The 15,181-nt window shown below is 36.8% G+C and overlaps 1 protein-coding gene across 8 annotated transcripts in view; it reads right to left on the bottom strand.

Annotated features, from left to right (window-relative positions):
* Window positions 1-15,181, bottom strand: part of GOLGA4 (golgin A4) — a 73,015-nt gene that overhangs the window by 54,620 nt on the left and 3,214 nt on the right. For 4 of the 8 annotated variants that reach the window (XM_053935733.1, XM_053935742.1, XM_053935748.1 and 1 more), the window contains exons 2-4: window positions 14,034-14,309; window positions 11,780-11,875; window positions 4,406-4,504 (exon numbers count right to left, since the gene is read on the bottom strand). In XM_053935733.1, coding sequence (XP_053791708.1) covers window positions 4,406-4,504; window positions 11,780-11,875; window positions 14,034-14,309 — 471 coding nt within the window. Of the gene's footprint in view, window positions 1-4,405; window positions 4,505-7,326; window positions 7,388-11,779; window positions 11,876-14,033; window positions 14,310-15,181 lie in introns of those variants that run through there. The other 4 variants (XM_053935774.1, XM_053935783.1, XM_053935766.1 and 1 more) reach the window with 3 other exon arrangements.

Below are 15,181 nucleotides of genomic sequence, written 5' to 3'. Positions count from 1 at the left end.
AGAGTAACACCACGGAAAGGGACCTAAGGGTCCTGGTCAATGGAAAGTTGGATATGAGTCAGCAGTGCCCTGGCAGCCAGGAGAGCCAACCGTGTCCTGGGTACAGCAGGCACAACATCACCAGTTGAGTAAGGGATGGGATTGTCCCACTTTGCTCTGCACTGCTGCAGCCCCACAAGTCCTGTGTGCAGTTTTGAGTGCCACAATATAAGAAAGATACAAAGCTATTAGAGAGCATCCAAAGAAGGGCTACAAAGATGATGAAGGGTCTTGAGGGGAAGCTGTACAAGGAGCAGCTGAGGTCACTTGGCTTGCTCATCATGGAGGAGACAGAGGGGAGACCTCATAGCAGTTTACAATTTCTTCATGAGGGGATGTGGAGGGGCAGGAGCTGTGGTGACCAGCGACAAGACTCAAGGGAACGGCATGAAGCTCTGTCAGGGAAGATTATGTTGGATGTTAGAATAAGGTTCTTTACCCAGAGGGTAGTTGGGCACTGGAACAGGCTCCCCAGGTTAAGTGGTCACACCATCAAGCCTGTCTGATTTCAAGAAGTATTTGGACAACACTCTCAGGAACATGGTGTGATTCTTCAGGCTGTACTGTGCAGGGACAGGAGTAGGACTTGGGTCAATCTTGTGGGTCCCTTCCAACTCAGGATATTCCATTATTCTAACTTACACAAATACAGATGTTTTTTTGCTGTATAAATCCAGTCCAACTGAATTAGCAGAATATACTAGAAACCATCTTGGACATGCATTTTTTCAACAGAAGTGAAACACTGGGGCATATCAAACAAATTATGGGTAAATTCACCTAAGAGCAGTGTAACTCTTAATTTTTAATCAAGCTGTACCCTGACAGTTACATGCAAGCTGCAAATCTAAGGTGTACATAGAACTGAAATCTCACAATCAAATATATCTCCTACATGATCACACTCACAGCTTCTACTCTGTATATGCCAATAAGCATACCTAAACATTAATGTGGCAGAGGAATGATAAAAGAGCTTCAAAAAGGTCTTACATGGAGCAAATTTGAGGTAGTACAGAAATAACACAGAACAAAGAGAAATCCAAATAGTTAAGGAAACCAGAGAACTGAGCAGTTACCCATATGCAGGCAAAACAAAATGAGCCATACAAGAAGTCTGGATTTGGAAACTGCTTCACCTAGCTTGAACAAAATCTGTATTCTCCTTCAGAACACTATCCTGTGGCAGTGGATTTGCTCCTAGTGGATTAACAGTTTTTACAGGTTTTATACTGCAGCACTTCTACACTGTATTCTTGGCTCCATTACCTGTTCTTGTTTTTTCTTATAACAGGAAAAGTTAATAATAAGATAACTCAAATAAACAATTATCTTCTGCTTTATAATTTTACAAAGCATCTGCTGTGCTACTATAGGACTGACAACAGAGGAAGACAAACACTTTACCAAGACATCACAAAAAGAGTAATTGGGCATTGGAATGGGCTGCCCAGGGAGGTGGTGGTGTTACCATCTCTGGAGATACTTAAGAAAAGTTTGGATGTGGCACTTAGTGGCATGTCTAGCTGGCAAGGTGGTGTTAGGTCATAGATTGGACACGATGCCCTCAGAGGTCTTTTCCAACCTACTTAATTCTGCGATTCTGTGACTTACAAACTAATACACTTCTTTCAAAAATCATGTATTCTGATACACATTAAAAAGAGTTAAAAGAAACTCTGGAGGGTTTGTGCATGTAATTTATAAGCATAATTTAATATTTAACATCTGTTTTAAAACACAAGATTAAGTAGACTTATTAAATTTAGTAAGTTTTTTATGAATATAAAACCCATGGATGCTGTTTGTTTCTGTGAAGATGCTTTAAAAAGCTGCCATTTAAGGACCTATAAAAATCCTTAAAAATGTAATTTCAAAGCTAAACTAGTGCTGACACTTTAAAACGTTTCCTACTCTTTATGCAGGCATCTTTGTATGCAATCTATGAGAACAAAAGAAGAACCCATATTTGGGGTTACACTTTCTATTGGCATAAATAATAAAAGGGATACACTAGTAATCTTCCATATAAAAAATGGACCACCATAGGTACCTGCCTGCTGAAAATCTACATCACTCTGCTCTAGGGCAAAGGATTGTATTTGGGTATCTACACACTGAATGGTAAGCATGAATGGAAGTTGCTATATATAAATATAGATCCAAGAGGCTTTGAAAAGCTTAAAAGCCCTAACCTTTCATAAGCCTGAAGAGAGCTTTCAGTAAAATTAGACTCACAGAGCACAAGCAGCCATTTTGAAAGTCTTAAAACCAGCAGTTACATCATGGTTTCTGGAGACCAATGGAAGTTTTTCCTCAACAAATTCATAGAACATAATATCCATATCTCTATCCAAAGATAGCTATAATCACAATCTTTAACAAAAAAGTTGCTTTTTATTATGAAGATGTATAAATCAGAGCTCAGTTTCAACTGGAGCACATTAGGATGTTCCAATAACATTTGTGTCACCTTACTTCCCTATTTCTGAAATGCAAAATCATACTTTTTTTCTCAAAGGTATGAATAGATTGGCAAGCCTGAGAAGTGAAAGCTTAAATGTTTTTATTTAGAAATATTTTACTGCTTTTAATAGTAATATTCTCTCAAGTATTCCCAAACTGAGTAATTATGAAGGGAGAAAGGAAGGAGAGCTTAATATTTTCTTACATTATTTTCCTTTTATTTTTTTCTTAAAAAGAAACCTCCACTGCATCCAAGAATATTTTTAACTGTTTCTTCATGCACAAAACTTTTCTGGCTTAGCTAGTAAAGAGTTTATACTAACTTCATCTATGCCAAAAAAATCCACAGTTACAGTCACTTCTCTACACCGTTCACTCTCAGATCACATATACAGCTAAAATACTGTTTTGTTTTAGCAGAATTAATATGCATTTGTGTGTGATGGTGAAACTTTCCTCTCCTGTATTTTTACTGTACCTGGGTTTTATACACATATATAATGTTTCTTTAATATATATTTTTTAAATCAGTCATCCTGTTCTCTATTAACTTTCCAATAATTTTCTTCCTCTCCCAGTTCTTATGGTGAGTACTGCTCTAGAATTTTCAAGAAGTTCAGAGAACAAAATGAGTTTTACAGGTAACATATTAATACACACTGGTAACACATTAACAATAATTGTTTCATTACTACAATCTTGCACATAAATATGTGAGCCAGTAAATATGCCTCTGAAGTACATACTGAAAGATCATATAAAGACAACACTGGAGCACTCACACAAACAGTTATGTGACATGAATTTTTTTTAAGATAATTCTGTTGTATAGTGAAAACTAACAAAGCATACTTAAATTTGCAGTGAATCTTTAAGTAACAGTTGCTGGACCTGGAATATGGTCAGAATACACTTTCCAGGGACCACCATTTTAATCATTGTTTCTGTCCAATCTTGTTTAGCTTGAGAGAGACAAGTCCAACACAAGTGTATTGTGCTATGTCCTGGTTATTAAATTTTGATCCTGTTATAACTTTCAGTGACTGGTCAATTTAAACCATGAGCAGGAAAAGAGTACTTACAAAGTAATAATAAAGTATCACGATGAGCTGGGATTCTAAAAATTACTGTGCTTTAAATCACTTATGGACTTGGGAATGCCATGCCTCTAAAGCATGTGAAAAATGCTATTCCTGTCCTGTGCCAATAAGAATACAGTTTCCATGTGCCTATATCAGAAAGCAGAAGTCTGACTTCCTCCCTATGCCTGCTTCCTTTTCTTCACTTCTTGCCTCCTCTCATTGAGCTTCTCCACTTATATATAGTGAAGGAAACATTTCCAGGCAAAGAAACATATATTTAAACTAAAATCTAATTATTCAAAAAAAGACTATTCATCCTCACAATAATAACTGCCAGATTATCTACTAGATGTAAATTAATGTGTCTATATGAAATAATTATTTCCTGATACCATTTGAAGTAAATGACATGCTACATTTCACCATTTACAGCATGTAAGTTTCACACACAATCAATCCCAATTGGATAATTCTATCCGTTTATCTTGAAATACATACAGACATACATAAATATAAGGAAGAAATTTCTATGCAACACACATACAAACTTGTGCAACAGTTATTTAAATTTGTGTATTGTTGCCTGTATGAGAAAAAATATGTTAATTTTTTAATGTTACAATAAATTCACATCATACCAGCATAATTGCCAGGAGCTATCAGCTACTACCTCTGTGAAATTTAGTGCAGGGTTAGCAACAAGATAGTTAAGAAGAGGTCTTTGTGAGAACAAGCCACAAGCAAGTAAGTTTGCCTTCTAGTACATTACTCTCCTCCACCTGCTAAAGGCATCACTAAGAGGGGTGGGGAAGACTCACCACACCGTCACTCTGTGGCTTAGGTTGTTTGGTGGGATCCAAAGCAAAGATAGTATACTCAGACAGAAAAGCAGGTTCTGCTATCATCCCAGCTAACAGCTGTTATTCAATGCAAAAAGGAGGAAAATGAAAATAAATCAAGCAATAAATTGCAAAATTTTACTCAATTTTTCCATGCTATTAAAAACATAACAAAACAATACAGAAGTTTATGAGACAAGAGACATTGATAAAGGGAGGATGTAACCAGAAAATATGCACTAGATCCCTTTAGAACAGCTAAAATACAGTTTTGATCAAAACTTCTTTAGAACAACAGAAGCATACTATTTAAAAGATCCTAGTTTAGCCCAAGAAAAAAATTCTGTTTTGGGCATTATTATTTTAAGTTTTTCTAACTTCTGTGGATGAGTTGTCTTCATATATCACTGAACCCTATTTGCTCTCAGTTATTCATTAACAACTCATTATTCTAAAAATCCTATCAGTATTTCAGTTATATATAAGCTAAAATGCTTGCTTTTGACTATTTATCATCTGATGCTTTTATACACTAAAATGCTGCCTACATTTAAAAAAATTCCTTACAATTTTTTTAAACTACTAGCAGACTATTTTGTAAAAATACCATAAGCTGAATTTAACCATTTTATCAAGTCAGTATCTAAGAAGAGATATAAATTCCTAGAGGTGAAAACATGAAGCCAAGAGACTGGAATTTGAATTCAAATTGGATATATACATGTAATGCAATGCAATCTAATGCATTTAGGATGCTGTAACTGAGAGACAAAAATATTCCTCTCATGATTATACTCACATACCTAAGTTCAAGGTTCAACTTCCTTACAGCTTGAGATTTCAGAATTGTACTGATTGCTGACTGAACCAAACTAAATAAAACAAAATTGTTCTGAAATTATGAGACAAACCCCTCTATCAAGTTACTAAACAGTACTTTTAGGAATCAAATACTAATATAAGTTAGGAATTTAAATTACTTTTTTTTGGTGACTATTACATTTATTCCGGAGTTGTAGCAGATTAATTACATAAATTCAAATTGAGAGAGAGAAATATTTTCACAGGTAAGATCTGAAAGGCTACATGACTTTGAATTTATGTTTGCCAAACCCTTCATGACTTTGAATTTATGTTTGCCAAACCCTTTCAGAAAATGCAAGAAGTGGTAGATGTTCTGTGAGAGCCATATACAATAAATAGCCTCAGATTTGCTAATAACTATTTGCCAACAAAGCTGAAATTTTTCACTTTTAAGTTACTACAAAAACGAGCTGCTAATAAAAAAGATGGTCACATTCCTCATGCTTTCAATCTTCTTCACTCTCCTGGAGCCTCAACACAGTTGCCTTGTGCATTCACTGTGGTAGCAACAAGACATTAAGTTTATTGTTCTCTCTCAGCTTCTTGGAAGTTTAATTCTTAAGAGTAAGCTGTGCAAAAGTTCCACATACATACATACATACATACATACATACATACATACATACATATATAAAAAATGTGTGTATGTGTATGTGTATATATATATGTGTGTGTATGTGTATATGTATGTATGTATAGGGGTGTATATATATATATATATATATATATATATATATATATATATAGGTATGTAAAACCCACCTACTTTTTTTCCTCCTCTGAGCTTTCAGACAAGACAAAAATAAGGAAATTGACAAAACTGACAAGTGATAATGGTTCCTTCATCAACTGTTGATGGTCGTATAAATTCTTGCTCCTCTTGAAAGGGCATATGTCAATAAAAGAAAAGGCATATACTATATATACACAAGTGTACAAACATACAGCAGCAATAATACGAGCAAGCCTGATGGCCTCATGAATCAGAAGCATGCAAATTCACAAATAAAATTATGAAACTTTTTAAGATAAAAATTACTTTGCATGTTTAGAGAAGACCAGTTAAGAAGATTGTTATAGTTTGGAATGGGAGGAAATTCAGGGAAGTGATGTAGTTTTTTGTGTAACTGACAATCTGTTAAAACTACTAAGAAGTTAGATATGCTTCTGTGAAACACACATGTTAAAGACGAAAAAACTCGGGAACTCTCTCTTTCTTTTCTGGTCAGGAACGAGGTAACACGGCTGCGCAGGCTCCCGTCTCGGGCCGGGCCCACTAACCCTGACGTGGGGCTGGGTTCTTTTTCCATGGGCTGCTTGCTGGCTCTTCCACCTTTTCCTTATCTGCTCCCGGGCAAGGAGAGGGGATGCTGTGAGCCGAACAGAACCAGCTTTACTAACATTTAGCTACTTAATACAATTCTCCAGCCCGAGGCCCCGCCGCACTTGCTCTGCCCTGGGAGCAGGTCTAGGTTAGTGCCGGGATTTTACCCTCATGGAAGTTGCTTGCAACCATCGGGCAAGGGGAAAGCGAAAACCAACTCCCCACCCCCCCCAGCCATAACTCCATCTGTCATATTACTGCACCATGATAAAAATTCTTAAAGGAAGCAGAGTCTAGGACTCTGCTATGGGAAACCTTGGGTCAAGGCAGTGAGGGAAACTTGTCTGACATGTGAGTGTCATGAAACTTGTCTCCATATGAGTGTGTGGGGAGTCAGCTCATTGGAGCTGCTTGTGGTGAAGGGGCTTCAGTCCCAGCAGCAAAAGCCTGGGGTGGTACAAGTGTGACTACCAGAGTGGCTCATGGGTGGTCAAACAGGAACATTTCCCTAACAAACCGTGACATTACTCATCTTCTGTCACAATATTTAAGTCTTACTCTGTCTTTCTGCAAGTAAAATCCTACTGAGTAACAAATGTTTCTATCTTGGATAGAAAGCTGCAAATTAGGTAAAATGGTTGGTGAAGCCAAACACCAGATGACGTTACCTTCAGTATTATCAAAGGACACATAGAGTTATTGTTTAAATTACCTTTGTATTTTCAATATTCTGAACAGTTTTTGGAGTCCTCAAGTTTGGCCTAAATGAAGCAGCCTTACTTGATCTTTAAGGACTTTCTGAACTCCAGAAATGACTGTGTTCTTATTATTCCTCATCCCTCTGAAGAATTACCATGCTCAAATCTTCTTTCACAAGGATTCTGGTGAGTGGGGTGCAAAGGCCAAAGTACATGCAATTCCTAGATCAAACAGCTTCCTTAATATGCTGTGAAAGAAACCCAAAAATTTAACAGGGATCAGAGTTTGACCCAAGTCTCACTGCTCTGGAGATGGCAGTAGGTGAATATTATACATGTTACATGTGTATAATATGTTTGATTGCCAAAAGTAATCATTACTCCCTTTCAGAAAAAGAAGAGAATCAGAAGTTCCAAATTTTGTATTAACCTGTTATCAAGCAAATTTGAAAATTCATACATCTTGTTAGCAAAGTGCATCGTAGCATACGTGTATTTGTAGTATGTTAACACTTAAAAGCTTCTATAACTGTACATGAGCAATTTTGCTGTTATATACCAGCACAGCAAGACAGAAGAAAGAGGATGAGACTACGAAACTTGTCTAAGCAGAAAGCCACCATTTCCCCATTTACTTCAAGTAGCTAGAAGATGTCAACTATCAGCTAAAGGTTTTGTTTCAACTCTTACTTGAGTTGAAGTCATTCCCCAGAGTAAAATATATAAATAAATTTGGTTATTTGTCCTAAGGGAATAGGAAAAACTGAAGAGCTAAAATTTCAAGAGTTTCTCTCTGCAATAAAGAAAGTCCCAAAATCTAGGAGAGCTGAACTGCACTTTCAGAAAGCTGTAGTACAGAAATCAAATAGGTCTTTTCTGGTTTGCTTTTCATTTTGATGAGCATCTAAGCATCCTGTATGTATCAGGTGTTATAAAAGACAAGTAGTTTAGATTCAAACTAGCCTATGCAGCCTCCAAAAATTAGTCCTAAATATCAGAAAGGAAAATAAAATACAGATATATCTCAACCACTACCATCTTTGCAGGGCAACAGCTATTTAGAAGTACTTCAAATAAAGTATATGAATACAGAAAAGACACAGGAGGTACTGAAGGAGTATTATTTCAGCTTTACTTGTCGTGCTTTATTAATAGCCAACATTAAAGAAATATTTCAACTAATTTAATAACACAGTCATTATATACCATTAAAGTGAGACTGAAAAGTACCTTGGCTAAGTATCTTTAGGTCTAAGTGCTATATATATTGCGCTCTGCTGTCACTTCCGTAACACTCATTAGGATATCGGTGACATTTGGATGCATGACTGGTAGGTCACCCACAGCAATCTATCAGCTGCTTGCTCTCAGCTGATAGCAAACTAGCACTAGCTGTGTTATCTTCTGCAGTTGGGTCTTGTATACTTGTAAACAAGTATATTGTAGAACAAAAAGAACATTTTTAACTTACAGGAGCTATAGTGAATACAATTTATGCATTTCACCTCAAACTCTGTTCAAATGTCAATGTGGTAACAGTTTGAAAACTGAACACTATTTTTCCATATAAAAGAATGAACCCACTAAATAAGCATATTTTAATAGTCTAGGGCTGTTTCAAACAGCAGCATACCAAATCAGAAAGCAATGGATATGCAAATTGTCTGATGAAGTTCTGCAGAAGTAGTTCTACCTCACAATGTGATCATGGTTTATGAGCTACTTGAAATAAGAGAATACAGAACTAGTCAGATGTCTGCCTTTTTTTATACATTAAAAAATTTTGAGGTTTTCTCTAATACTACTACTGGAGATTCACATTTCAAATATAATACAAGCTAAAGAGGAAAGCTGGCATGAAAAAGAAACTTACCTGGTATTATATAAATAGAGGATACAAGTTGTAGGTTTATTTTAAACTGATAGCATCTTGGAATCTTGAAATATTAAAGTATTTTTAAAATCTTCTTATTGTAGAGTATAAAGCAAGAATGTTGGCACACATGTTTTATTATAATTATTTTATCAGACTAATGATGTAATTTACAACTGTAACTAATTCTGAAATTATTTTTATTATGAAAATATTCTGAGACTAAACCAAAGATTTCATGTGTGATACTTGCAACTTTAATACTATGGAAGTTAAAATACAAAAACCTGATCTATTTAAAGACATACTAAAACATAGCTCATAGAAGAGGACACAAAACATACAAAAAAATGATGAAACACTAATTTTGCTTAGCATTCAGTACTAAAAGGCTTAGCAATTATTCATGTACTGCAAAAATGTTTTAGCACGCAATACTCCTCAACTAAATATTTTCAGTGTATTAAATGTTGTCCAACAGTTCACTGTAATGCCACTGCCACTGACATCTGCACATAAAACAACTGCCTAGTCAAATGAGGACACTGCAAAAAAATACCCTCCAAAAGACATAATGCGTTCATATAATCAAGGCATATATTTTCAGTGACAATATGCAATATCTGCATCTTATTTAAGCATTGTATATTGCTGCTGAACTGAATTTTATGAAAATCTAGTCCAACAGATTTCCAAGATAATTCACTTTTAATCATACTTCCAACATTTATGAGAAATTTTTGGACAAATTAGATTTCTTGTTTTAATAGTTTAAACTTAATTTTTTTGTAAAATATTCAGTTTGATGTAAAACCAGTCCTTACAAAAAAAAAAAAAAAAAAAAAGGTTTTCATCCCCTTAGGACTTCACTACTTCTTGAATTTCTAATTAAAGGATTGTTTCACAAGTAAATCTGTTATGGCAGCTCCCCTAAGACCAAGGATAACTGCAAATCTGACAGTACTTTAGTACCTCTGTTTCCACTCTTAATCTTATTTCTCCTTCTGCCTCCCTGGTCATTCCAGTCTAACCAGTCTATTTAGAGATTAATGTTCTTCCAATGTAACTTGGCATGTGCTATGGAGAATCCTTTGCTTCTCCAGTTTGTCTGGAACAGCACTCTGGAAATGGGAGTTTGCTGTGGACAACACATATCTAATGAAGTAAATGTAGTTCTCAATAGAAATCATGAAGAAAACCTTGGCCAAATCAGTTCTTTTGCACATTATACAATAAATAATTAAAAAAAAAACCCACAGGAATCAACTCTCAGTACCAACTCACTCCTCCTAGGCCACCGTAGTAGTTCTCATGTGGCAATATGCTATTTCTATACCCTGTATTAAGAACAGAAAACTCTCCTTACTGAAAAACTTAGTAATTTATCCTGGGTGATGCTGCTTACTAACATTCTGGAGCACCAGTTAATAGAAAATCTTTTCCCAAGGAGAGGGGGAATTCATTACAGATGTATACACACACACACACATATATTTTATATATATATATAACAGTAGAGAAAATAAGCATTTCTTAAAAATTCCAAAATACAAACCAAAATCATGAGGTACTTTCTCTCTTTCCCTTCAATTTCTATTACTGCAGGAAGCAAACTGCCAAGCTGTAATCATTGATAGCATTCATGATGAAATCTATTGCAAATTTCAGGTATAGCTTATTATCTCCTAAAGAAAAAATGTGTTAAAAATTAACGTGGATTGTTCCACTGCAAGAAAACACATCCTTTTTTGTAGTAAAACAAAGCAACTGAATTTTCTGACAAGGACACAACATTTTCTCTGAAAAAGTTCACAGAATCTCAGAACCATCCTGCTTTATGCTACCAGTCTATGTCCATGCTCATTAAGTAAGGAAAATGTTTTGTTTATTTGTATTTGTTGCCTTTTTTTTTTAAATCAAGTTGCTTCAAAAGAGCTATAGTACTTAATATGAAACAAGGTAAGTGCAGATTATCTTCTTCATTTGCTTTATTATGCACGTCAAGGTTATCCATCATCCTGATAAAGATTTTAATGATATTTTATGACTGATAATTTAGACTCAGTTTAATTTTGTTGTTCAGGTTTTTTTTGGGGGGGAGAGGAGGTGAGGGAGGCTGGGTTGATTTTAAGTTTGGGGGCAGAGGAGAAAAGAAGTGGGGTAGGGGAAATAACTTTGAGTTTGATACTTATTACTGGCACTGTTAGAAACAATCACAAATGCTCTGTATTACCCTTTTGGATCATCCACCTCAAATTACCTGGATTCACCTAGCTTTTCAACCAAAAGTGGGACAAAAACAAAGTTAGTCTCTCTGAATATATCCTCTGTCCCACTACCTCACTGCGTTCACTTCGGGAGTAAGATTTTTAAGACCTGAAGACTTAAACTGTTTCCTAATCTGGGGTTAATCACTACAGCTTAAAGATCTGTTTTATTACTATTAAACACTTTGGTATTTAACCTAAAAAACAGACAATTCATATCTCTAAAGACAGAAAATAGTGAGATTGAGAAATAAAAAAAAAGTAATGAAAGACATAAAGTTAGGTTTTTTTAAGCTGAAAAGCAGAGAAAAACAGTTCTCAACTGACCTCCTTGTCTGGCGTTAAAGTGCCTTCATGATTCTGATCTGTAAATGAAGTTGTCCTGATTCTGTTGCCAGTTGATGGAGGGGATTTGGAAGGGACCTACAGAGAGATCATGTATATCAACAAGTAATACTATTAACTCCAGAACTAATTCTTCTGTATCATAATTTACTTCAAGAATTACTAGCTATATCATCTCAGTGAAGCCTAGTCTAGATCTTTTTAAAGAAAACAACTGTCTGTGACAAGTCCTACCTTACTAAAAAGTCCCCAGACTTTTTATTCATGTGTCATGAATCAGCCACAAGAACAAACAACAAAATGGGTTATTTCAATTATTTCTGACTATGGTCCTCTTAGACAGTATTTGAAAAACAAGCCTAATATTTTAGGAACATATTACATATTACAGTTGCTTAAGTTTAGTGATTTGACAGGGATTCAAGCATTTACAAGTAGAACAGAATCTGATCAAGAAATTAGAAAATTAACAACAAAAAAATTACACTAAGAAAAATTATAAACATTACATTTGTAATATTTATAACATTGAATCTAAACAATTAAACAATTAAAAAGGCACAAGAAATTGCTATATTTTTCTCATGTCAATATGTACTTGTTGTTCCTATCAGAACTAAACATCTATTTACAGATATTTTACAACTTCATTCAAATTGAGGTTTTAAAGTCACACCAACTCAAACAAACTACCTTGCCAGCCTCATCAAATCCCATCAAAAGCCAAATTTCAAATATAAAATTTCAGTATGAATGTAATGAGTAGTAAAGTATCAACAAGCAAATCTATACAAAAGAAAGTAATTAGCAAGATTTCTCATTAGGTATTGTGAAAGGCTGGAAGGATTGTGGACTCAAAATATTTCAGGCATGTGGCGGGAGGAAGGTCAGGCCTTGCTTTGATGACATGATGTCCTCCTGCACAGACCCCATCCCTTTGAACGTGTATCCCAGTCCTGCAGTGGCTGCCAATACCTGGCACACCAGAGGAAATGTGCCATACTCTGCCCCTGAAGCCCAAATCCAGGCCCAGAGTGGTCAGATGACCAGAAGTTCCACCTGGGGGAAGGGCCCTGGGTACTTAACCCAGGATATAAGGCAAGCACATGTATGTTTTGACCCTACCTCTTCTTGAAATGTCTATCAGCTGAACACTGCTGGAACCAGGAGTGGTAGCTATATTTGTTCTTTTTTCTATCAAAATTATTCTAAAATCAGTCATAGTTACAGGTCTGAAGAGGTAGACCAATGTCCTAACTTGAAAATACTACTCAAAAGTCAAACAGCTTACCTAGTACCAAATAGCTATTTGTCATGAAAGTTTTATGTATTGCTGAAAATAATCATACCAAAGTATTCATAGGGTTTGTAAAAAAACACCATCTATTCATGCTAACAGACTATTCTTCTTTTATTCCTACCCTCAATCTAATGCCAAGGTTTTAAAGATTATTTGAAAAATCAATTTCCTTCTGTTTGGTGAGGGCCAGAAACATTCAAGGACACTTTGTCACTGCTTAGAAGCAGTATGAACACATCTCTTCACCCTGCCCTTAATGGTTCTACAGTTCTCACTGCTGCATTCAGACTTCTTACCAATTGACAGTCATTTCAGTGGCACTAAGCTTTGCAGCACAAATATTCATTGATCTTACACAAAAACAGAAAAGTCTAAAACAGGACAGTATAGTTAAATTGGAAGGGTTCAACTTCCTGACCAGCTCAGGACTGACTAAAAGTTAAAGCACGGCTTTTAGAGCACTGTCCAAATGCCTCTTCAGCACTGACAGGCAAGGGTGAGGAAGGCACCAACCACCTCTCCAGGAAGCCTATTCCATGTTTTGGCCACCCTCTAGGTAAAAAAGTGTTTCCTCATGTTAAGTCCTAATCTCCCATGACAGACACTGTTTGAGTTACTCCTGCATGTTCTGGCACTGTGTACCATGGAGAAGAGCTCAGTACCTCCCTCTCTACTTCTCCTCTTCAGGAAGCTGTAGGGAGCAGTGAGGTCACCACTTCAGCCTCCGCCTCTCCAAACCAGACAAGCCCACTGCCCTCAGCGCTCCCTGCCATTCCTTCCCCTGCCATTCCTGCCAGCTCCTTCCCCTGCTTTGGTGTCCTTCTCAGGACATGTTCAAAGACCTTCAGATCCTTTTTAAATGATGGGGCTCAGAACTGCACACAGTACTTGAGATGAGGCTGCACCAGTGCTGAATGAATTCAGTGGGATAATCACCTCTCTCAGCTGGCTGGTGATGCTGTGTTTGATGCACCCCAGGATGACGTTTGCCCCCTTGGCTGCCAGGGCACACAAACTGCTGATCCCATTGAGCTTCCTGCCAACCAGCACTCTCAAACCCCTTTCTACAGGGCTGCTCTTCAGCTGCTCCTCTCCCAGTTCAGACTTGTGTCTGAGATTACTCCATCCAGGTGCAGAATCCAGCATTTGGTTGGTCTTGTTCAGTTTCATGCTGTTGGTGATCGCCCAATGCTCCAATCTGTCCAGATCCCTCTGCAAGGCAAAGCCTCTTGTCCCATGGGAGAATCAGTAGCACCTCCTAGTTTGGTATCATCACCTAACTATCTGCACATTCAATTGTAGCCTCCAGATCACTGATAAAGAGACTGAACAGAGCTGCCTCTAGACCTGAGCCCTGAGGAACACCACTGGTAACTGGTCACCAGCCAGATGTCTTGTTTGCTGCAATAATTTGAGCCCTTCAACCAGTGCATTGCATACCTGCTCATCCCACTCTTGGAAAACTTGTCTGGAAGAATACTGGGAAGAACAATACCAAAAGCCTTTACAGAACCCAAAAAATTACATCCACCACCTTCCCTTTGTCTACCAGGCAGGTAAACTTACTGAAGAAGGTTTATTAAACAGAACTCTCCCTTTGTGAACCCACATTGACTGTCTGATGACTGCAATGTTCTTTAAATGTCTTTCAACAGCATACAGCATCTTAATAATTTTTCCAGGTCCTGAGGTTAACTCTGTAGCTTCCTGCATATTCCCTCATGCCCTTCCGGTAACCTGGAATAATGCTGGCTAGACCCCAGTCAGCAGGGATCTCCCCAGATTCCCAGGATGATTGAGAGGTGTCCTACCATAACATCTGCTAGCTCCTTTAGTACCCTGGGTTGAATCCCATAGGCCTTACGAACTTATAAACATTCATTCAACTGACATAACTTGTCTGTTAAAATTTCAGTGTTCACAAATGGAAAGTCAATGTTCCTGCAGTCATGGTCCTCTGACTCAGGACCAGGCAGACCAAGGTATGTCAGTACTATTAAAGACTGAGGCAAAGAAAGTACCGACTGTCTCCATTTTTTCTTCATCCCTATTTGTCAGGTGACAATCTTGGACAAGTAGGAGTT

This window comes from Vidua chalybeata, chromosome 1 (genome assembly GCF_026979565.1).
Source record: "Vidua chalybeata isolate OUT-0048 chromosome 1, bVidCha1 merged haplotype, whole genome shotgun sequence".
Taxonomy (NCBI): Eukaryota; Metazoa; Chordata; class Aves; order Passeriformes; family Viduidae; genus Vidua; species Vidua chalybeata.
Note: the sequence above shows the minus strand (reverse complement) of the source record. Positions and strands in the feature narration are given on the sequence as shown.